General features: G+C 40.3%; 1 protein-coding gene across 9 annotated transcripts in view; it reads left to right on the forward strand.

Moving 5' to 3' along the window:
- Window positions 1-25,883, forward strand: part of MGAT5 (alpha-1,6-mannosylglycoprotein 6-beta-N-acetylglucosaminyltransferase) — a 362,899-nt gene that overhangs the window by 227,681 nt on the left and 109,335 nt on the right. For all 9 annotated transcript variants that reach the window (XM_061183287.1, XM_061183259.1, XM_061183249.1 and 6 more), the window contains 2 exons: window positions 1,426-1,560; window positions 17,048-17,181. In XM_061183287.1, the coding sequence (XP_061039270.1) occupies window positions 1,426-1,560; window positions 17,048-17,181 (269 nt within the window). The remainder of the gene's footprint in view (window positions 1-1,425; window positions 1,561-17,047; window positions 17,182-25,883) is intronic.

The following is a 25,883-nucleotide window of genomic DNA, read 5'->3' on the forward strand; positions in this document are numbered from 1 at the left end:
ATACAGGGAGGACCAGGAGTCAGCGACGATGGCTGAGCAGGCGGAATGTGGTCCTCTGCGTTTTTTGTTAATCAAGTATCATGGGCCCAAAGCCACACCCATGGCTGCTTTCCTTCTCCAAGAGCAGAGCTGAATAGCTGTGACGGAGAATGTGTGGCCTGCAGAGATGCAAGTGTTTACTACCTGGGCCTTTACAGAAAAAATTTTCAAATCCTTGGGAAGAAATTGGTTATATGGAACCTACCTCTTTCAGAAACCCAGTGGAGAAGAGGGTGCCTGGAGCAGAGTCAGTACGGAGCTCTAGGGCAGAGGCCTATTGATGACTCTTGCCCTTTGGAGTAGGGTGTCCATAATCTGGTGAAGGACTGTTACAGGGTGTGAGCAGGGATACAAAGACCAATGATGACTGATTTCTGGGTGAATGGCAGTATGGGTAGCACTTATTTGCCCCACCCATGTGATATTGATGTACGATCAAGCATGTTGGCTCTGAGTGCAAGGGTGGGTTTGGATGGATGGGTGGGTTTGTATGGGTGGGTGGATGGAAGGACGGATAATGAAAAAGTATAAACCATAGTGCCAGTTCTGTAATATAGTCTAGTCAGAGGGAAAAATTAGACATAAAAGAAATCTGCAAACAGTACAGGACAGTACAGAAAGAAGTTTATATTGTAGAGGCTAGAAATGGAAGACATTTAGGAGGTCAGTAAGGGCTGTATGATAAGAACAGTCTCTTTGGGAGAAACTAATAGGTACTGAGTATCTAGTATACATAGGTACTTTCCACTGAATACCGAATTTAACTACCTGAAGAATTCCTGAGAGGTTGCTGTCCTACCATCTTCTCTGTATCCAATCCTGTTTTGTGTGTGTGTTTGTTTGTTTGTTTGTTTTTTTTAATGAGGAAAGATTCAGAGAAGTTAAGTAACTTTCTAAGATCTCACAGCTGCTAGACAGTGGAGTGTGATTTAATTAGTCTGGGATATGGTCTGGGCTTGGGAAGTTGGAAAAGAGCCCCAGGTGATTCTAATGTGCAGGCATGTTTGGGAACCACTGCTTCATGTTGCTTCTACAATTATCTCTTTTAAATAAAACACATCTGGCCCTGTCACCAGTACTTAAAGACCTCCCTAATCTTCTTGACCAGCAAATTAAATGGAGACAGATTGAGACCCAGATCTCCCTTGGTTTCCAAGGCTGTGTTTGTATACAACCATTTGCTTTTGCAAGAGTCAGAATTGAGGCTTTGGATGGATGTGATGAGTGGGCAGAATTTGGATAGGCAGCTGATTGGGAAGGGCCATGCCATCCTCCCTGATAAGGATTCTTGGGATGTTTATTTACCTATTAAAGTTGCTAAGTGCAGTACCTTGCAGTAAATTGTTTTTGTTTCTTTTTTTTTCCTCTCTTCTGTCCTTTCTCTAGAATAATGAAGAAGGTTGTAGGAAACCGATCTGGCTGCCCAACTGTAGGAGACAGAATTGTTGAGCTCATTTATATTGATATTGTAGGACTCGCTCAATTCAAGAAAACTCTTGGACCATCCTGGGTTCATTACCAGTAAGTGCTACATACTGTTCTTAAGTTTTTAGAGCTTTTTATTTCTTTAACAAGGGTTACATGGTTGCTGGTAGAAAAAGCTTATCAAATATTACCTTTTTTTTCTTTTTTTTATAATTGTCTCTATTTTTAACATCTTTACTGGAGTATAATTGCTTTACAACAGTGTGTTAGTTTCTGCTGTATAACAAAGTGAAAGAGCTATACACATACATATATCCCCATATCCCCTCCCTCTTGTGTCTCCCTCCCACCCTCCCTGTCCCACCCCTCTAGGTGGTCACAAAGTACGGAGCTGATCCCCCTGTGCTATGCGGCTGCTTCCCTGTGTAGAGCGTTTCTCATTCCTAATTGAAGTTTAGATTCTCCTCGGTGCCTTTTGACTTTCAAGTGCTATTCATTATTTTCATTGATTTCTTTTAAAAATAGAAAATAAGTATCCAACCTCCTTTTTACCTTCCCTAACACTTAGCTTGCCTCTGTCAGTCTGCCTACACTAATCTCATCTGTTTAATCAAATAATGATTTTGATAAACTATGGACAGGGTCATTTCTTGTGTTCCTTAGGTTTGAATTGATGACTTATTTCTCTGTCCCTTTCCCCCAGCGGTATTCTTGTCATTCTTAGAAGAGAGATCTGGGCGTAGCTTATCTGAATGCTGGGGTCTTGTACTTTTAAAGATAAGCCTCATGCTTAGTATCACCAGAGTGCATGTGTTACTCTGTGTACAGTTTTTATTACTTAGTAGAAGATCTCACTGTTTCCCTCTTGTGGGTTTGAGACCATGGTTTAGTATTTGAAACAGTTTTACATGGTACACAAGCATGACACTAAATACCATTGAATTATATAATGAAGTTTACTAATTTTTTCAATTTCCTTTCAATCTTTCTAAAAAAGGCTTAGTTTGATACTACTGTATCTCCAACACTACTTTTAACACTTGCATGAGAGTAGCTGTAAGTCTCAACGTTCAGCAGGCAAAAAAAATACCTAGTTTGAGTTTAGTAATTCTTATTAAAGAAGAGTAATATGGAGGATTGATCAAGATGGCCCAGTAGGACGATGTGGGACTCGCCTCCCCCTATGTACACATCCAGAATACATCTAACTGTGGAACAATTCTCATTGAAAACCAACTGGAAACTGGCAGAAAGACTCCTGTACAACCAAGACCGTAAGAAAGATTCACATGTAATCGGGTAGGAAGGGAAGAAGAGGGATCAGGGAGGGACCCCTGGGAGGGGACTCAGAGATTGCACAAGTGGAGACCTGCCCTGGGAAGTGAGCGGTGAGAGCCACAGATTGGGCACCTGAGTCGTGGGGTTATACACAGGGGAAACAAGCCCCCTTGTTAGGTTGGAGGACCACTGACACCAACAGGAGAGCTGTGGAAGGCCTAGACCCTGCTTGTGAGGAGCATGTGTGCCCTGGCTTGCCCCTGAGGCCGGCCAGAGAGGACGGACAGAGGTTTCCTGCAACTGCCTCAACACGTGCCAGCCCTAGCCCAGCAAAAGCTCTAGCCCCACTTACTCCATGTACAAGATGGCACTGGAGCTGGGGTGGCCACAACGAGAGAGAGAAGACTGTGGGACACAGAGGCGACCTCGGTCCCAGGATGGAGCCTGGGCATTGGGGGAGGCAGTGGCCATTGTTGGCACTTACTCAAGCAGTGCATCAGAAGCAGCCCAGACCTCTGATGGCGGCCACTCCACCACAACTCACCTTCCGATACATGCTGAGAGGTCACGCAGGCTCCAACTGCCAAGGGTGCCGCAGCAAAGCAGGGATGGAGGAGATTGGGGGCGATGAATGACTGTGAGGGGCAAAGGGTACTTCGACCCGAGGTTGCCTCTGAGCAGAGCGAGGGAAACAATTGTTGGTGCCTGTACAGACAGTGCACTGGAGACAGCTCAGATCTCTGTGGTCAAGCTACACAAGCTGAGAGCCTGCACCCCTCTGCCCTTGCTTCAGCACTCCCTCACCCTCTGGGGTAAGGGTCCCAGTGCTGGGAGAAGGGAAAGCACACACTTAAAGGAACAGAGCCAGCTCGGGCTTGAACCTCAGGGCTTCTACTTCAGCAACTTGGCATCAGACTCCACCCCTGATAAGGAGGTGATGGCCACCAAGCAGAGAGGAAGCCCCACCTCACACCCGCCTTCAGCTCTGGCCCCTTCATCTCCAGCCCCACCCATACCAAGGTGATAGCTGTCAGCACACCCTGAGGAAAGGGTGACTTGCATTCACATCAAATCCAGCTCTCCCACCAAAGGCACTGGGCACACGCAGTCTGTATAGGGGTACTCCCATGTAAGAACACCCCTTCAAGACTGCGGTAGGTAACTTTTTCACGTAAATTCATAGAGGCAGAGAAAGTTTAGCAAAATGAAAAGAGGAACTGGTCTCAATCAAAAGAACAGGAGAAAACCCCTGAAAAAATAATGAAACAGAAATAAACAAATTACTGGATAAAGAATTCAAAGCATTGGTAATAAGAATGTTAACTGAACTAGAGTAAAGAGTAGATGAACACAGTTAGAGTTTTAACCAGGAACTAGAAAGTATAAAAAAGACCCAATCAAAAATGAAGAATTCAATAAGTGAAATAAAAAAAAAAGACACACTAGAAGGGATGAATAATAGACTAAGTGATATAGAAGTACACCTAAGTCGTCTGGAAGATAGAATAATGGAAATTGCCCAATCAGAGCAGCAAAAAGAAAAACAAATTTTAAAAAATGAGAACAGTTTAAGGGATCTCTGGGATTACATTAAGTCTACCAACAGTCACATTATAGGTGTCTCAGAGGGGGAGAGAAAAGGAGATCTAAAATGTATTTGAGGAAATTATGGCTGAAAACGTTCCAAATCTGAAGAAGGAAACAGATATCCATGTACAGGAAGCACAGAGGGTCCCAATCAAGATGAACACAAACAGACCCACATCAAGGCATATCATAATTAAAATGACAAAAGTTAAAGAGAGAATTATAAAGGCAGCAAGAGAAAAATAAGTCATACAGTGGAACCCCATAAGGCTATCTGCTGATTTTTCTGCAGAAACTTTGCAAGCCAGAAGGGAGTAGCATGATATATTCAAAGTGCTGAAAGGGAAGAACCTGCAACCTAGGATATGCTACCCAACAAGATTATCACTTAGAATAGGAGCGATAAATAACTCAGACAAACAAAAACTAAGAGTTCATCAATACTGAACCAACCCTAAAAGAAATGTTAAAGGGTCTTCGCTAAGTGGAAAAGAAGTAAGAATCTATAGGAAAGGGAAAATCCCACTGGGAAAGCCACATATATAGTAAGGACTGAAGATCAACCAGTTAAATAAGCCAGTATGAAGATTAAAAGACAAAAAAAATTATAAAAGCAACTATAGCTATAATAAACAATAAGGGGAGAAGCATGAAGATTAAAATATGACATCAAAAACACAAAATGTGGCAGAGGGGAGTAAAAAATACAGATCTTTTAGAATGAGTTTGAACTTAAATGAATACCAATTTAAAACAAGTAGATATAGTTACAGGTCAACATAGAACCCCATGGTAATCACAAATCCAAAACCTACAGTAGATACACAAAACATATAAAGAAAGGAAGAGAAGCATACTATTAAAGAAAATCATCAAACCACAAGGGAAGAAACAAAAAGAAGAAGAAATGAACAGAGAACTACAAATAAAACCCAGAAAACAAGTAATAAAATGGCAGTAAGTACATATCTATCAATAATTACTTTAAATGTCATTGAACTAAATGCTCCAATCAAAACACATAGGGTGGCTGATTGGATTTTAAAAAGATCCATCTAAATGCTGCCTACAAGATACTCACTTTAAAGCTAAAGACACACACAGACTGAAAGTGAGGGGATGGAAAAAGATATTTCATGCAAACAGAAATGGCAAGAAATTGGGGTAGCAATATTCACATCAGACAAAATAGACTTTTAAAACAAAGCCTATAATAAAAGAAAAAGAAGAGCATTATATAATGATAAAGGGATCAATACAAGAAGAAGGTAGTACACCGGTTAACATGTATGCATCCAGTACAGGAGCACCCAAATACATAAAGCAAATACTAACAGACATAAAGGGAGAAATTGACAATAATAGTAGGAGACTTTAACACCCCACTTACATCAATGGACAGATCATCCAGACCAAAAATCAGTAAGGCAACAGTGATCTTAAATAACACAATAGAGCAGTTGGGCTTAATAGATATCTACAGGTCATCACATCTGAAAACAGCAGAATACACATTCTTTTCAAGTATACATGGAACATCTCCAGGATAAATCACATGCTAGGCCACAAAACAAGTCTCAACAAGTTCAAGAGGGTAGAAATTATATCAAGCAATTTTTCTGACCCCAACGGTATGAAACTAGAAATCAGTTGCAGAAAGAAAAATGGGGGCTTCCCTGGTGGCGCAGTGGTTAAGAATCCACCTGCTAATGCAGGGGACATGGGTTTGAGCCCCAGTCTGGGAGGATCCCACATGCCGCAGAGCAACTGGGCCCGTGAGCCACAACTACTGAGCCTGCGCGTCTGGAGCCGTGCTCCATGCAACGAGAAGCCACGACAGTGAGAGGCCCGCGCACCGCAATAAGAGTGGCCCTCGCTCGCCGCAACTGGAGAAAGCGTTTGCACAGAAACGAAGACCCAACACAGCCAAAAATAAATAAATAAATAAATAAATTTATTTTTTAAAAAAATGGGAAAAGAACAAACACATGAGACTAAACAACATGCTACTAAAAAAACCAATGGACCAAAGAAAAAAAGAGGAAGTCAGAAAATACCTTGAGACAAATGAAAATGGAAATACAGTCTCTAAAATGTATGGGATGCAGCAAAAGCAGTTCGAAGAGGGAAGTTTGTGGTGATACGAGCCTTCCTCAAGAAACAAGAAAATTCTCAAACAACCTCACTTACCACCTAAAGGAATTAGAAAAAGGAGAACAAAGCCCAAAGTCAGCAGAAGTTGGGAAATAAAAAAGATCAGAGAGGAAATAAATAAAATAGAGACCAAAAAAATAGAAAAGATCAATGAAAGCAAGAGCTAGTGTTTTGAAAGGTTAAATAAAATTGATAAACCTTTATCCAGGCTCACCAAGAAGAAAAGAGAGAGGACCCAAATAAATGAAGAAATGAAAGAGGAGGAATAACCAGTACAGCAGGGATCCAAAAAATCATAAGAGTACTATGAACAGTTAAATGCCAACAAAGTGAACAGCCTATAAGAAATGGACAAATTTCTAGAAACATACAACACGCCAAGACTGAATCAAGAAGAAACAGACCATTTGAACAGACCGATCACTGGTAGTGAAATTGAATTTGTAAAACAAACAAAAAATCTCCCAGCAAACAAAAGTCTAGGACTAGGCAGCCTCACAGGGGAATTCTACCAAACACATAAAGAAAAACTAATACTTACCCTTCTCAAACTATTTCAAAAACAAAATTGAAGAGGAGGGAACACTCCCAAATTCATTCTATAATTCCACCATTACCCTGATGCAAAAACTGGAAAAGACACTACAAAAAAAGAAAATCACAGGCCAATACCTTTGATGAATATAAATGCAAAAATCCTCAACAGTATATTAGCAAACCAAATCCAACATTATATAAAAAGAATCATACACCATGATCAAGTGAGATTTATTCCAGGGACACAAGGATGGTTCAATATTCACAAATCATTCAATGTGATATATACCACATTAACAAACAAAAGGATAAAAATCACATGATCATCTCACTAGACGTAGAAAAAGCAGTTGACAAAACAACATCCATTTATGGTAAAAACGCTCATCAAATTGGTTATAGATGTAACATATCTCAGCATAATAAAGGCCATTTATGACAAACCCACAGCTAACATCATACTCAGTGTTGAAAAGGTGAAAGCCTTTCCTCTAAATTTAGGAACAAGCCAAGGATGCCCCCTCTTGCCACTTCAATTTAACGTAGTATTAGAAGTCCTAGCCAAAATAGTCAGACAAAAAAAAAAGAAATAAAAAGCATCCAAACTGGAAGGAAAGAAGTAAAACTGTCACTATTTGCAGATGACATAATACTTTATGTAGAAAACCCTTAAGTCTCCACCAAAAAACTATTAGAGCTAATAAATTCAGAGAAGTTTTAGGATATAAGATCAATATACAGAAATCTGTTGCTTTTCTATACATTAATAATGAACTATCAGAAAGAGAAAGTAAAAAAACAATCCTGTTTAAAATCGCTTCAAAAAGTATAAAATTCCTAGGAATAAACTTAACCAAGGAGGTGAAAAACCTATACTCTGAAAACTGTAAAACATTGATGAAGGAAAATGAAGATGATACAAAGAAATGGAAAGATACCCTGAGCTCTTGGATTGGAAGAATTAATATTTTTAACATGGCCATGCCACTCAAAGCAATCTACAGATGTAATGTGATCCCTGTCAAAATACCCGTAACATTTTTCACAGAACTAGAACAAATATTCCTAAAATTTATATGGAACCACAAAAGACCCTGAATTGCCAAGCAGTCCGAGGGAAAAGAACAAAGCTGGAGGTATTTCGCTTCCTGACTTCATTTAATCTATACCACAGGTCCCCGACCCCCAGGCTGCAGACCAGTCCTGGTCTGCAACCTGCTAGGAACCAGGCCACACAGCAGGAGGTGAGCGGCAGGCAGGTGAGTGAGTGAAGCTTCATCTGCCACTCCCGTCACTCGCATTACAGCCTGAACCATCCCCATCCCTGATCCGTGGAAAAATTGTCTTCCACAAAACCAGTCTCTGGTGTCAAAAAGGTTGGGGACCGCTGGTCTATACCACAAAGCTTTAGTAACCCAAACAGCATGGTGGGAAAGTAAATTGGTGTAGCTGCTATGAAAACAGTATGAAGGTTCCTCAAAAAACTAAAAAAGAACTACCATATGACGCAGCAATTCCACTGCTGTGGTGTATATCCAAAAAAGTTGAAAACACTAATTCAGAAAGATATATGCACCCCAGTGTTCATATCAGCACTATTTTCAATAGCCAAGGTATGGAAACAACCCAAGGGTCCTTCAATAGACAAATTGATAAAGAAGAAGTGGCATATATATACAGTGGAATACTACTCAGTGATAAAAAAAAAAGAATGAAATTCTTCCATTTGCAGCAATATCAATGGACCTAGAGAATATTATGCTTACTGAAATAAGTCAGACAGAGAAAGACACATGTGGTATGATATCACTTACATGCCAAATCTAAAAAATAAAATGAACGTATTCAGCAAAACAGAAACAGACTCACAGATACAGAAAACAAACTAGTGGTTACCAGTGGGGAGAGGAAAGGGGCATGGGGCAAGATAGGGGTATTGTATTGAGATACAAATGACTATGTATAAAATAGATAAGCACAGGGAATTATAGGCATTATTTTGTAGTAACTTTTAACAGAGTATAGTCTAAAGAAATAATCACAAAAAAAGGGAAGAATAGTAATATGCTTTTTTGTGTCTTCCATTTATTACAGTTGATACTGTCTTTTATTTGTGGTCTATAAAAGTTTCCAATAAATTTTAAAAGGTGAATACATTTAACTAAACATCATAATTATTTAATAGTGTCAATGGTCATGAATTTGGGTAAAAATCATGAAATTAGTACCAGCTTTACCAACTGGTAGTATATATTGACCTACGTTTCGTTTTGAATCACCTTCCTAAGAGAGCACTCTGAAATCTTTCAGTTAGTACAACTTGGAAATCCCTTCATATGTTTCTTTTCTATCGTTATTCTGTAAAGAGATGTTTTGATGTGTTCTTTAACTTAACCAATAAGTGCATCCTTAATGGCTTGACCTAAGTTTCTCCATTTCAGGTTAGTTTATAGTTTAGTATTATTAACTTTAATGTCCAAGGTTATTCCAGATTGGAAGTCCTTTAGAATTGAAAGAAATGAAAATTCATAATATTGTTAAAATGGCCATAATACCCAAAGCAATCTACAGATTTAATTTGATCCGTATGAAATTACCCATGACATTTTTCACATAACTAGAACAAATAATCCTAGAATTTATATGGAGCCATAAAAGACCCAGAATTGTCAAAGCAATCCTAAGGAAAAAGAACAAAGCAGGAGGCATAACCCTCCCAGACTTCAGACAATACTACAGGGCTACAGTAATCAAAACAGCATGGTATTGGCACAAAAACAGACATATGGATCAATGGAACAGAACCAAGAGCCCAGAAATAAACCCGCACACCTACGGTGAATTAATCTTCAACAAAGGAGGCAAGAATCTACAGTGGGGAAAAGACAGTCTCTTCAGCAAGTGATGATGGGAAAGCTGGACAGCTGCATGTAAATCAGTGAAGCTAGAACACACCCTCACACCATACACAGAAATAAACTCAAAGTGGCTTAAAGGCTTAAATACAAGGCACGATACCATTAAACTCTTGGAAGAGGACATAGGCAAAACATTCTCTGACGTAAATCGTAGCAATGTTTTCTTAGGTCAGTTTCCCAAGGCAATAGAAATAAAAGCAAAAATAAACAAATGCAACCTAATTAAACTTACAAGCTTTTGCACAACAAAGGAAACCATAAACAAAATGAAAAGACAGCCTACAGACCGGGAGAAAATACTTGCAAATGATGTGTTCAATAAGGGATTAATCTAACAACCCAATCAAAAAATGGGCAAAAGACCTGAATAGACATTTTTCCAAAGGAGACATACAGATGGCCAGTAGGCACCTGAAAGGATGCTCAACATCACTAATTATTAAAGAAATGCAAATGAAAACAACAGTGAGGTACCACCTCACACCAGTCAGAATGGCCATTGTTAAAAAGTCTATAAATAACAAATGCTGGAGAGGGTGTGGAGAAAAGGGAACCCTCTTACACTGAGGGTGGGAATGTAATTTAGTGCAGCCACTATGGAGAACAGTATGGAGATTCCTCAGAAAACTAAAACTAGAGTTGCCACACGATCCGACAGTCCCACTTCTGGACGTATATCCGGACAAAACTCTAATTCGCAAAGATACCTGCACCCCTATGTTCATAGCAGCACTATTTGCAATAGCCAAGACATGGAAACAACCTAAATGTCCATCGACGTATGAATGGATAAGGAAAATGTGGTATATATTTACAATGGAATATTACTCAGCCATGAAAAAGAATGAAATACAGTAAGTCCCCTACATACCAACGAGTTCCATTCCCAGAGCGCATTCGTAAGTTCGATTTGTTCATAAGTCCAACAAAGTTAGCCTAGGTACCCAACTAACTCAATCGGCTATATAGTACTGTACTGTAATAGGTTTATAACATGTTCTCATCTTTGAAAGTTTGCAACTTGAAGGTTTGTATGTTGGGCACTTAATGGTAATGCATTTTGCAGCTACATGGATGGACCTAGAGATTATCATCAAATCTAAGCAAAGTAAGTGAGAAAGAGAAAGACAAATACCATATGATATCACTTATATGTGGAATCTAAAATATGACACGGGGGCTTCCCTGGTGGTGCAGTGGTTAGGAATCCACCTGCCAATGCAGGGGACATGGGTTTGAGCCTTGGTCCAGGAAGATCCCACATGCCACGGAGCAACTAAGCCCGTGCGCCACAACTACTGAGCCTGTGCTCTAGAGCCCGCGAGCCACAACTACTGAGCCAGCACACCACAACTACTGAAGCCCGTGTGCATAGAGCCCATGCTCCGAAACAAGAGAAGCCACGACAATGAGAAGCCTGCACACCACAACAAAGAGTAGCCCCCGCTTGCCACAACTAGAGAAAGCCCGTGCACAGCAATGAAGACCCAATGCAGCCAAAAATAAGTTAATTTTTTAAAATTAATTAATTAATTAAAATATGATACAAATGAACTTATCTACAAAACAGACTTACAGACATAGAGAACACACTTGTGGTTGCTGGGGGTTGGGGGTGAGGGTGGGGGAGGGATGGACTGGGAGTTTGGGATGAGCAGATGCAAACTATTATATACAGAATGGATAAACAACAGGTCCTATTTTATAGCACAGGAAAGTATATTCAATATCCTGTAATAAACCATAATGGAAAAGAAAAAAATCAAAATTCAAAATATTAAGAATCTTCTCAAAAACAGAGTGGGGGGGAGCACCCATTGTTGTAGAATTTCTTTGCAGTGGCAGTGATTTTCTCACTGGTCAGTGAAATGGTCTTGGGCAGAGGAAAGGGATTCATTGAGAGGAGACTATCCACTTTTCATTGCCTTTTGGATATACAGGCAGACCTCGAAGATACTGAGGGTTTGACTCCAGGCCACTACAATAAAGCGAGTATCACAGTAAAGTGAGTCACACAATATGTTTGGTTTCCCAGTGCACATAAAAGTTATTTTTATGCTATACTGTAGTCTATTGTGTGCAACAGCATTATGTATTAGATATATATATACACCTTTATTTATTTATTTATTTATTGGAGCATAATTGCTTTACAATGTTGTGTTAGTTTCTGCTGTACAATGAAGTGAATCAGCTATATGTATACCTATATCCCCTCCCTCTTGGACCTCCCTCCCACACCCCCACCTATCCCACCCATCTAGGCCATCACAGAGCACCAAGCTGAGCTCCCTGTGCTATACACCAGGTTCCCACTAGCTATCTATTTTACACATGGTGGTGTATTTATGTCAAACCTAATCTCCCAATTCGTCCCACCCTCCCCTTCCCCCCATGTGTCCACATGTCCGTTCTCTACGTCTACATCTCTATTCCTGCCCTACAAATAGGTTCATCTGTACCATTTTTCTAGATTCCACATATATGCGTTAATATATGATATTTGTTTTTCTCTTTCTGGCTTACTTCACTCTGTATGACAGATTCTAGGTCCATCCACATCTCTACAAATGACCCAGTTTCGTTCCTTTTTATGGCTGAGTAATATTCCATTGTATAAAGGACACATGTACCCCAAAGTACATACCTTAATTTTAAAAATCCTTTCACAGGTATGAAATGCACAGTGTGAGAATATAATCAGTAATATTGTAATATCTTTGTATGGTGACAGATGGTAACTAGACTTATGGTGATCATTTTGTAATGTACAGAAATATGGAATCACTATGCTACGCACCAGGAACTGGCATAGTGCTATAGGTCAATTATACTTCGAAAACAAAGACAAACTCATGGAAAAAGAGATCAGATTTGTGGTTACCAGAGGCAGGGGGTCGGGGGAGGGGGAGTTGGGGGGTGGTAGTCAAAAGGTATAAACTTGCAGCTATAAGATAAGTAAGTACAACCCAAGAGTTCTTACCACAAGGAAAAAAAATTTTATTTTGTATCTATACGATGATGGTTGTTCACTAAACTTGTGGTAGTCATTCCATGTTGTATATAAATCAAATCATTATGCTGTACACCTGAAACATATTCCGTGCTGTGTGTCAATTATATTTCAATATAAAACTGGAAAGGGGAAAAAAAAGTTTATATACTCTATTGCTAAAAAATGCTAACCAACCTCTGATAATGCAGGGTTGCCACAAACCTTTAATTCGTAAAAAATGTAGTATCTGCGAAGTGCAAAAATGTGAAGCACAATATAAAGTGAGGTGTGCCTGCAGTTTCTTTAAAAAGCAAGGTAAAAATCTGGGTTTGGTCCAGGATAGCACTCTACCTTCTGCATCAGGTTTTTCCTGTTTTTTGGTTTGTTGGTTTTTTGAAATCTTCATGAATCATGGGCTGCCATAAATGTTCTCCAGTATATGGGAGTAGCCATATTTCTTCTTGCTAATAGGCCTTGTAAATAAACAAACTTTTTTTTTTCTTTTTAGCTACAGCATTAAAAAAAAGAAAGAGCTGTTTTTCTCTGGCGTTTTGTGAGTGGCAGGCGTCTGATAAATGTGCAGAAGGAACTGAGCGTCCCTAGACTTACATATTCTCATGATTAAGAAGGGCTGTTTGGATGGAAATATATTCTCAGTGGTAGCGTTGAGGTCAATTAAAAAGGATGATTTTATTATTAAAATGGTCACCATTGATTGGTATTTGGTTCTTGTTGAATGAAAAGGCATATTTTCTCTGAGGGGATTTTATGGAAGAGTGTAATGTTTTATCCCTCCTTTCTTTAATAAATCATCTGTGTTAGTGATATTAGCTGGCAGGAGGTCTGTTAGGACTCTAGTGCTGCCGTCTTTGTGGTCTGATGCAGCTAAGATCTCATCCAAAGGCCAAGCAGGTCCTCTAGAAAGTTTCTTGCCCATTTCTTTCCCTTTTAAAGATTAGAAATTGTTGGTGCTCTCTGTATTCATCTTGGGTGATGGAAGATGATAAGAATTCTATTAAATGTAAAGTTATCATTTGGTTTTTTTATTTAGGAGCAAATCTATGAGTCCTGTTGATCTTGGAAAAATATTTATAAATTCTGTCCAATTTATATAGGGACCCAGGACATTCAGTGAAACATTTATTAAATACCTACATGCGACTAGTATTCTGCTAGGTACTGCAAAACTCATATCCATTTTGCTTCATGTGAGAGCTTTGCTGAGCATGGAGAACACACAGGAAAGTGAGATGCAAATAGTCCAAGATATACCGTGTTTTACATCAAACTCCAAATTAGAAAGTGGGTCTTGGCACGGAGGTTGTGAGCGTCCATCTCGTAATAGTGTGGCTTAGTGCAGAGAGAATGTTCCAGAAATCCTTTGGCATTGCTGCAGCCAGCCCTGTTAGGAGGCCAGCTGCCTCGGGCAGCGAGGCAAATATCTTTTTAAGTCATCAGTCTGTTCTTGATGCTCCAGACACACAAAAGACATTAGAGGAACAGCATCAGTACTAACGGCACACACCCAATTCCAAAACACACAGGTGTAGAAAGTGATTGAAGAGAGAAAACTATAATGTTCAGCCTCCTCTGTCATAGACAGAGATCAGTCTCCTGCCTTGGGTTTATAAGACAAACCCAGAGAAGCTAGAAAAAAATAGACAACTCCCAAACCAAAGCTTCAAGTATAAGCATGTAGAGTTATAAGTATCTCACGCATCCCATCATTCATTCTGTAGCCTTCCGTTGAGTAGAAGCCAGCCTCACGTAGCGTACATATAGGCCCCATGTAATAAAAGTCCAAGGTTTCAGGAGTTAGGCTCCTGCCAGGCATCTTTACTCATCAGGGTTTGTTTTAGTTATCCAAATTTACAATAACACCAGTAAAACTCCAAGTTAAAAATAGAGTCACAAGCTAGAGACGGTCAGTCAATTACAAACAAGTGGAGGTGGCCAGAGCCTTCAAGGCAAAGGTTTCTCTGATGAGGGTGGCCTGTTTCTCCCTGCTGTGCCTGCTCAGGGCGCTCTCACCTTTGAATCCCAGCTCTGTCCCTCTTGTGGGAGCTGAACCTTCCCCATCCCCACTTGTCAGTGTGTGTCCCTCCATCCCGTCCGCCCCTCTCCTGTAGTGACCTTTGCAGCGCTGCCACCATCATCCCAGCTGTTTTCTTTCTTTTTTTTTTTTTATTGAAGTATAGTTGTTTTACAGTGTTGTGTTAGTTTCAGGTGTACAGCAAAGTGATTCAGTTATTTATACATATATATCTAGTCATTGTGAGGATCGAATGTTCCTTGAGAGCCACATGGGAATCCAGAAGAAGGACACTGTTTCTGTGATCAGTTTGTATTTTACTTTGTGGTCCTGGCCCGCGCTCCTTCCACCTTGCCTCCCCTCTTTCTTTTCTTCCTTGTCTAGACAAATAGTGCTGATCTCTGATGTGAAAATCATCACACTAAAATGACAGTTTACTGTTGCTCTTCCTGGAAAATCCAATCTGGTGTTTGCATTCTTTTTTTCTGCAATATGCATTGATGTAAAAATAATTGGAAGATGGACTTCCTCCTAGTGGGGAAAGGAAGAAAGAAAGTGAATCAGATGCTTAAAAGTCATTGCCATCATCTGATTCTAAAATGTGGGCTCTGTCTTTATTTACTTTTATGCTTATTGGTCCAGTAAGAGCCATTCAGAATTATTATTGATACATAACAACAGAAAATAGTGCTTTTTCATTGGCCAGTCATGAGTTAAATTTACATCAGTGTTTTGATAATCAGTGATGAAATAAATGTAACCAAAATAAATAAATTCTGTTTTAGTATTGATTCCTTTCTTCCGATTGGTCATTCTTTATGTTCTCCAAAACAATGGTCAGAAGGCTTTTTCTGTAAAGAGCCAGAGAGTGAATATTTTAGGCTTTGCTTGGCCATGTGGTCTCTGTTGCAGCTACCAAAGTCTCCTGCTACTGTGTGAAATCAGTCACAGACATACAGAAACAACTAGGTTTGGCTAGTTCAAATAAAACTTTATTTTTGAACACTGAAAGTTGAATTCCATATAATTTTCACATCACAAAATATTCTCCCTTTTTTTTTTTAACCATTTAAAAATATAAAGAACATTCTTAGCTAGAAGGCCATACAAAAACAGGCAATAGACCAGGTTTGGTTGATGCTGTTCTAAGGCTTTTGTGGAATAGCCAAACAAAACATTTTCAGTTTCACTTCTTTTTGAGCTCTGGGAGAAAACAATAATGCCCTCTTAATATCAAATACATAAAAATCACCACTGCCTATTGAGTGAGATTCTAAGCTTTACCTAAAATCACGTACTGTAGTTAGTTGATGAAAATCTTGAATAATTGTTGAAGGAGACAGGACATGCCATGTGCTCTAAGCAGAATAAGACCTCCGTCTCAGTCTGCCCAGGCTGCTGTACCAAATCATCACAGCCTGGGTGGCTTATACATAGCAGAAATGTACTGCTCACATTTTGGGAGGCTGAAAGTCTGAGATCGGGGTGCCAGCATGGTCAGGTGAGGTCGCAGACTTCTCATTGTATCTTCATACGGTGGAAGGCGCTAGGGAGTTCTGCGGAATTTCTTTTATAAAAGCACTATTCCTATTTATGAGGGCTCCACCCTCATGACCTTATCATCTCCCAAAGGCCCATTTACTAATACCACCTCCTTAGGATTTCAGCGTATGAATTTGGGGGGACATAGTAACCTCTAAAAATGGTAGTTCTTTATTTCTTCCACAGTTGTTCATTAGGCACCACTGTATGCTCAGCCCAGGCTAGCGGTACAGCAGTGACCATGGCAGTCTGCAGTTCCAGCTTTTGGGAGCTTTTTATTTCGCTGTTATTTGAGCATCTTCTGTGATTAGTCAACTCATCTAAAGCAGATTGTGTGAGCTGTGTGATGGCTCTGGCTCGGAAGTCACATGTGGGGATGTTTGGTAGACATGCTAGTGTAAAACCTCTCAATTCTTGCCCAGTGGCATTCAGTTTAAAGGATTTGTCCATCCTTGGTGGTCCCTGAGGGGGTAGAGCTTTTGCTTCTTTGACTTTGGGGTCAAGGTTGTAGTTTTACCCGTGGCGTCTTTTATCTTTCAGGTGCATGCTGCGTGTCCTGGACTCATTCGGCACAGAACCAGAGTTCAACCACGCCAACTATGCCCAGTTGAAAGGCCACAAGACCCCCTGGGGCAAGTGGAATCTGAACCCGCAGCAGTTTTACACCATGTTCCGTGAGTAGTTGTGTCTCACCTCTACTTTCCAGAACGCCGCCAAAGACAAATGGGGAAAGAAATGAGGCCACCATGTATTTTCGGTTGTGATTCCCAGAGCCCTTAGCTGTAGACATGGGTGCTGTGGAACCTTTTTCGTGGGAATAACTGGATTTTTTTTTAAACCGGAATTGAAAGGCTATGTGAACATTTCGTAAAAAGCCTTAGAAATGTTCTGGAGAAAAATACTCAATATGAGGTATCACTGGAAACCATCTGGGAATGGACTTTGGCAGGCAGTAAACATGCTTCATGCGACACAGACACTGTTTAGGGTCCACTTGGTGATTCAAGAGGAATGAGGTCTTCCATGTGCATACATTTTCCAAATAATTAAACCTTCATTATTTAAGCATCAAACTTTGTAAAGAAAAAAACGTCAGTCTTTTCAAAATGGAACGATTTAAAACTGTTTCATACCTTACTGGCTTCTTAAACCTTGGGCCTAGGATGAAATCTCACCCTCTCTTGCTCACGTGGTGTCCATGTTGCCACGAGCAGTGATTATTTTGTAAAGTGATGTAGTGGACAGGCTAAAAGTTGATGAACCCGCTCGCCCCAACTGTAGCCTTTCAGCAATTTTCTGTGTTCCTTTCCCACATTCACCATTTCTTGTTGCTGCCATCAGTCTACCTGCCTGTAGCTTCATTTCATTTATAATTAGCTGAGGACTGTGAAGCCAAATACCAAATCCTGTAGTATTCATGCCAAAAATGAATTTATTGTTTAAGTCCATAGACCTTGGTGATTCCCCTTGATGGGGTGAATTCCTGTTCTGGAAATGAAAGGTCCCCCGAGTTAAACAGTTCATTTGGACACTCAGAGTGCAGATTTCCATTTTCCTAAATTAGCGGAATAATTTTAATCCAGAGATTTCCATCCTAGAATTAGGATCTGAGATGCGAATCTGTTTCCTTCTTTAAGACCCAAGGCCCTCTGCCGTGCCTTTTCCCCATGTACTGACCCTTCCCCCTCACGTGCAGCCACCTGAAGGTGACCTTTTGTCGGGTTCACTGAGTGCAGCAGCGAACACATTGGACTAATCCTTGGGTGTGAAGTATGAGAAGGAAGGATGAATTAAGAAGGGCTGTGGCAGATGGGGAAGTGATTTTAAAAATCTGCTCATGTTTAAATGTTCATTTTAGCTCAGAGAGGTGTGTGAGAGTATTCTGTATGCATCGTAAGCATTATTATTACCGTTCCTGGAGCTCTGTCATCCTATCGTAGCCCGTCACTGGGGCGCAGTTCAGGGGACAAACTAATATAGGGCATGGTGGGTGACAGGTGGCTGGCAGCATGGTGAGAGGTGGCTAGAGTTACCTTTGGATCGACATTGCTGTGTAACTTTGAGAGGCTGGGATGAGGTGACACAAAATAACCTAAGAAGTGGCTTGTGTGTCACTTCACATACATAAAATGTTAGCTGTGTCCAAAATGGCCAAAACTACTTAAATGACATGGTATATCTATGCCCTCCATGGGATGGTATTTCCCTATATCTGGGGCGTAGAAATAGGAGGCTTTTCCAGAAAGAAGTTCTCTTTTAGAATGTTGGAATTCAGAGTCCAAAAAAACTTATTTTTATTCTCCATGAATGGAGGATTTCAGCAGTGTTGGTTGATTGAATTGAAATCAATTCACTGCTTACAATATAACTAAAGTTGGAAAAATAGATTAATTCTTGTTAACCTGGGAAAGGGATAGTTTCTTAACTGACTCAGAATTCAGCAGGAATCGGGGGCAAAACTGATACATTTGTCTGCCTAAAGAAAAAAAGAAACCTGTATGGCAAAATCAACAACACAAAAAAATAACACCATAACAAATTGTGTTGCAGAGAATTAATATCACTAATGTATAAAGAGCTTCTAAAAATTGAGAGGAAAACATTCCACAATCCAGTAGGAAATGGGTAAAAGCAGTTCGGAGAAAAAAGAAATGTATTGCCCCCAATATATGAAAACATATTAACCTCACTCATGATAAGAGAAATGCATTTTAAAACTGCACCAAGATCCCATGTCCCGCATATCAGATTGGCAAAAATCTGAAAGTTTGCTAACGCAGCTCTTCCTATGGTGAGACTTAGGGAAAGCAGTGGGAATGCAGCCCAGCTGGCACTTGCCCCTGTGCAAGGGGATTTGTCACTGTCTAGCATAGCTTCCTAGGCATCCTTCCTTTGACAAGGTCATATCTAGGAATCCATCCCTAAGATAAGTGAGCAAAGGTCAGACATAGTATGTGTACAAGGCCATTTATTGTGGCACTATTTGTACTAGGAAAAGACTGGCAATAACCCAGAGGTTCCTAATAGGGGACTGAGTGAATAATATGGTCTATTGATAGAGTGAAGTCATGTGTAACTGTGCAAAAGGGCTGAGGGAAGACTCCACTCTCTGGAGGGAGATGTCTAGGATATATTAAGTGATAAAAACCAAAGTGCAGGAAGGTATGTGGAGTCACTCCCTTCTATATAAGAAGGGTATGGGGGGAGGGAAGTGTGTGTACATGTATGAATGTGCTTTTGTTTTCAAAAGAAACAATGGAAGAATAACAAGCTAATAAAAATGATTACCACTGGAGGAGGGTTTGCAGGGACAGGGATAGAAAATAAATGTCTCTTTTTTTTAATTGAAGTATAGTTGATTTACAATGTTGTGTTAATTCCTGCTGTACAGCAAAGTGATTCAGTTATACATACATATACATTCTTTTTTATATTCTTTCCCATTATGGTTTATTGCAGTATATTGAATATAGTTCCCTGTGCTAGATGTCTGTTAACGTACTTTATTTTGACTTTGGAACCATATAAGTGTTTTACATAAAAAGAAAAAAGAATTCACTAAAGATTGAAAAGAGATCAAAAAATGAAACAACAAATCTGTATCAGGTTGGTGCTAATCTCTCACACAGATAAAATAATTATTTCAAGTGACTTTAAAGCACAATCTTTGGACCATACAGTTGTAGTGGAGAATATTTATATTGTTATTTGAAACTATTACAGTTATACTGTAGGAACTACAGCTTACAGTATATAGGAAGGGGGGAGTGTGTAAAGAATTTAAGTAAAGATTGTATAATACTCAGCTTGAATAGGAAATATCACTATGAACTTATATTTTCTCTTTGAAAAGGAAATGTTTCCTAACTCTGTACTTTGAAAAGGATCAAAAGTAAAGACAATCCAGTGGCAGTGAGTATCCTTAACACTCAGACTGGGATTTCCTAAGTACCTTTCCCACTAAAGGAACCTCTTTCTAAGACAAATAGGTGATTCCAGGTCTAGGGCAGGAACCGTGAAAGATGGGACATCTTTAACGTGGAAGCAAGGGAGCTAAGAAGAACCCCTGGGGTGGAGTCAGAAGGACACAGGAGCCAAAGCTGGGGTAGTTTGAGCATCAGAAAAAATAATGGCTGCAGTGGATTGGAATCAAACCAATGGAAAATAATCCATGAATCCAGAATGATAGTCCAAGCAAGAAAAACCCAGAAAATCAATCGATCACCTTTGCGAGTTGCTAAGACACCGACTTCATTACTCTGAAAAATAAAGGGAAAGAATCCAGCTTTGATCGTGCCTTTCTAGGACAAATTGTATTTGAAGATAATCAAATAGTTGATGAGAGAACGTTGTTAATTATGGGGAAATCACAGCTAATAAATGCAAAAGGAATGAAAAATTAGAAAATCAGCATTTTATAACTCCTAATGAGACAGTGGAGCAAGGTGGGGACCATCAATGGTGGCAAAATCCATCAAGTAACAGGGTGATGGAAAATTTCCTCGTGGCTAAGTCCGGGTCCAGTCTAACTCGGTCGTTGCCACAGAATCTTCCTTCGGGTAAGTGTGACCATTCTCACGGCCTGAAGGGGAAGACCATTCCTTTGAATAGAAGATGAAAGTGTCAAAAGTGTACCTATGTCTTGTCAATTTTTAAAAAATGAAACAGATTTACTAGTGCTTAATAGATGGGCTGATAGTAATCATTACATAATTGATGTATAATGTGCACATACACCGTGGGTGTACTTGGATTGTTTTCTCTTGATGGGATGCACAAGGAAAAGCTTGGAGACCACAGAAGTAGTGTTGTACTTGTAGAATCAGGTCGTCGTCAAGTCCGGCTGTCTTATTTTGGGATTACCAGTGTTCTGGCAGGCGTGGAGTACAGGGAGAGGATGGAGAAGGCTGTTTAGAAAGGGCCCAGCAGGAGGATAAGGAAAGAGAAGGACGCACCCGCACTGTTCCTGAAGCACGTTTAGGAGTAGGGAAGCGAGACGGACGCTCCTGACCAGGTTGATGCTGTTGAATATTCAGAGAGCACTTCTCATTTTAAGGCTGCTTGTATTTCTCCTCTAACTCATTTCCTCACTAAGTTGGTAGAATTTCTACAAGCTGAAAAGCCTGGCTTTTCTTCACTGTTTTGCCCCAAATCTCAGAATTTCACTAGAGCTATCCTCTCCATGTATTCTGTTTGCTTTTGGGCATTTTTGTGTGTCAGCGTAGACTGTTCCCAGCAGCTTCTATAGGGACCAACCGAGCGGTCAGACCACAGTAAGGACATTTAACTAGATCTTTGAGCGATGGTTTTTTCCAGGAAGCTGAGCTGAGAAGTGCAGTTCTTCCTCCGTCCGGGCAGGCCTCTTGTTCCTTTTCCCGCTTATCCATACTCTAGTGTGGCTTCTGAGCTGGGCACTGAGACCCTCCTCCTGCCCCAGAGCCAGCTCTGAAAAGCCCGGCATGGACCAAGCTCTTCCTCCTCAAAAACCACAGTGCCTTCCCTTTGCCCATGGGGTCAGGTCCAAAGTCCATAGCATAGCTCTCGGGCCCCCTGCCTTCTCTCCCCTACCACAGCCCTCCCCTGGCCTCCCCGACCTCACCAGTCTGCTGGTCTCTGAAGGTGCCACCATGATTCCTCACCACCTTTGCCGCCTTCATATCACCTTGATAGCAAAATTTTATTTTTCTCTTGAAGTCTCTATTTAAATGACTTCCATCTTTCCAATCAAAAAAAGAAAAATAACCCTATTATAAAAACAGGGAAAGCCTCCCCAAGGAAAAAGGCCCCCATATCCTAATGTAAGCATTATTATCTTTTTCAGGGGTATATTTTTGCATAGTTATAACACACATACTAAAATTCTATATCTGCTTTTTTTCCATTTACTGTATCAAAAAATATTTTCAAGGTTCAACTTTTAAAACCATTGTTTCCAAGGCTGTTTTATATAGTCTGTCCATTGGACTTTGTATTTATTTGGGGTACGTTTGCTAATTCTTGTTGAGAATTAATTGTTTCTTTTTCTGGGCTTGCCAGGGACTTGACCCTATATTTAGGCATTATTTCAGTCAACAGCCTTTAATCTGCTGTGCGTACTGCTTTTTCTAAACTCCTGAAGGAGTTTAGAAAAAATAAGGTATTCTCTTATTTTTCTCAGTCCCAAACAAGGTGCATCGTATCCCAGTACAGGAATGAAAGGAATCTGCCCACACAGAAAAATCAAATAGAGAGGACATCTGCCTGTACCATTTACAAGAGAAAATAAAACCCTGAAGTTGGTGTCTTGCACCTTGAATTATCCTGTATTTGGATAGTTCTAATTATCTGCCTGGCACCCTCTTTCACAACTTCATCAGGCTTATGTAAACATCAGTAGTGGGAAAACATCTTCATCTAATTGAGTTTTTTCCTCTCTTGCCCTGAAGACTGTGGCTGAAAGTAACAATAGCAGAGATTACCAGATTCCTCATTCCTGGTTTCAGGCAAGCTGCATCTCAGACTTATATTTACCGCCTGTCGTTGAAAAGTTTCCGTAACGTTTATTAGTCTGTTTAGCAACCTCACTGTTCATATCACTGTAATAGAACATTTCCTATTTTCAAGGCAAAGTCTGTTTGTATTGGTTTATTTTTACTTAAGTAATTTTTTAGTCCTTTTGAGAATTTGCCTTCTGGGTGCTCATATTGTGTAATTATAGTCCGGGCTGGGAGATGCTCAGTGTTTCTCGATAACATGTAGAAATTTGGGAGCTGTGATAGAGTTGAGTGAGGAACAGACTGGGGATTCTGGAGGCATTAGAGCCTCCCTGTTTCACCTCCATCCCCTTTGCATTTGTTATACCATCTGGCCTCTGATGTTGTGCTTTCTCCCGTAGGCTTTTAAGTCTCCCAGGGTGCCAAGTTCTCTCTGACAGCCAGGCCATTGCATGTGCTGTTCCTTTGTCCGGAAACCGTGTCCCTCGCTCCCCCTCCAGGGAGGTGTGCTGTCCTCCAGAAAGCCTTCCCTCCCTGAGCCTCGCGCCCCTGCTCCTTTCCCCTCCCCCACCCCACACCTGTGTGCCTGCCCGGAGGCCACTTCGCCATCTCCATGAGCATCCTCACTGCTGAGTCCTCAGTCCCTGAAGTTGTAACATCACTGGTGATAAATATTGGTTGAATTAAGAGTAAAGAACAAAGTAGACCCAACCACAGAATGGAGTTAATGAAAATGTAAGTAAAATCTTGACACTCCTGTGCCCACAATGATGTAGCCTCTCACTGTAGGGAAAGATGTCACCCCAGTTGCCTCAAGGCCTGAGTGGTCTGGCCCCGCTACCCAACCCCCTCCCGGCCTCATCTCTTACTACGTGTCCTCTTACTCACTACTCTCTAGCCTCCTTACTGTTTTTTGGATGGGCCAGGCACACTCCTACCCGAGGACCTTTGCATCGGTTGTTCCATCCTCCGGAACATTGTTCCCTTAGACTTCCATATCCCCTCCTTCAGGTCTTTAACTCAAATGTCACTTCAGTGAGACTAACCCTGACCCCCCTCCCTTTTTTAAATGCAACTCCTTTCTCCCCCAACTTCTTATACTCCTTCCCTGCTTTCTTTTCCTCTATAACTATATTATCACTTAGCATTTATGCTTCACGGACTTTTGTTTATTTTCTTTTTTTCTCTGCTGGAATCTGAGGATAGTATTAGTAGGAGTTTTGTCTGTGTTGTTCATTGCTGAGACTCCAATACCTTGAAGAATGTCTGGCACCTAGTAGGCATTCAGAAAATACTTATCGATTGAATTAAATTAAATGGAACGATAATGCCTGTTCTATTTTTAGTCCATGCAACAATGTAGGGAAGGGTAAGAAATGTACAAATCTAAGATTACACTGTAGCACAGGGAACTATATTCAATATCCTGTGATAAACCATAATGGAAAAGAATATAAAAAAAATTGTGTGTGTGTGTGCACATGTGTATAAACTGAATCACTTGGCTGTACAGCAGAAATTAACACAACATTGTAAATCAACTATACTTCAGTTAAAAAAAAATCTAAGAGTACAGAAGCTTCTTGAAGCCAGTGAACTCATGTTACTCTCCCTTGTCTTCCCACAGAAATTATTCACATGGTTGGGTTTTCAGGAGTTGTTCAAATCATACTGGTGGTCGTTGTCGTTGACATTCTAACTCTTTGAGTTTCTCCAAGGACTTGGGGTTTGCATCCACGTTTATTTGCGTGATCAGATGGGAATAGTGGCTTGTAGACCAAAAATGTTGCCTGACAACACAGGAATTTTAGAAACAAGCCAGTTCCCTTTCATGCAAATGACAAACGTGTCGGCTTCAGCTGAGTATCCATGGCTTCCGTGTACAACTTTATTTTCAGGGCCTGACAAGCAAAGGAGCTATTTGTGATTCAAACAGCCTTTTTGGCCTTTCACTTGGACCAAGAGGGCTCTTGCCTTTTACATCTGTGCTGACCAGTGAGTAACAGCATCAGCCTTGTAATTCCTTCAGTCTGAGACTCAGCCTTCAGGAGTAATGTTCTTCTAAGGGGTCCATTCCCTCCTAAATTGCTTTTCGACACTTGAAAAATTTACTCTGGTGTGCCTTCTGTCAACAGTTCAGATACTCATCTTTTCAACTCAGCTGTACATAATAGTTTCCCTAGCCTGTATCCCAGCCTCCTGTCTCTCAAGGAGCCTAGCATCACTACCATTTGGGAAACAAAATCAATTTTGATGAAATTTGAAGCAAAACATCACTATGTGCACTTTTTTAAATCAGATGACTACTTGTGTGATGTAGCTATTTTTCAGTAAAGTTTTTTTCTGTCATGTAGGTTTCGTCATCACCAGAATCAGCATCAAAATTGTGAATGCCGTGAATGACAGCAGCCAATATTCTTCCCTGTTTTGTTATGAAATTTTTGAAATATAAAAAAATGGAAAGAAATGTAAAATAGAAACCCAAAGCCTAGACTCCACAGTTAACAGTTTGCTTTATTTGTTCTATGACCTATCCATCTATACGTCTATCTTCTCCCCATCCATCAATCCAATTTTTTTTCCTTTTATGCATAAAAGAACACTTAACCCTTAGATGTTTCAGCATGACATCATTAACTAGAGTTCAATATTGGTCAACAAATTGTGTTTATTTTTTTTATGTACAAAACTGAGTTATTTTATTTAATTGTTTACTGTCTTCCTCCCTGGCTGAATAGAAGCTCCATGAGGGGAGCTTCATCCATGCTTATCTTGTTCACTGGTAAATCCTTAACTCCTAAGTTGTTGCCTGGCTCATAGTAAGTGCTCAGTAAATGTGCCGAATGTTGAATGAATGATGATACTGAGAAACCTGTGATGTTAGAATTTTAAAAGCCTAGATC

The sequence above is a fragment of the Eubalaena glacialis genome, chromosome 1 (assembly GCF_028564815.1).
Source record: "Eubalaena glacialis isolate mEubGla1 chromosome 1, mEubGla1.1.hap2.+ XY, whole genome shotgun sequence".
Taxonomy (NCBI): domain Eukaryota; kingdom Metazoa; phylum Chordata; class Mammalia; order Artiodactyla; family Balaenidae; genus Eubalaena; species Eubalaena glacialis.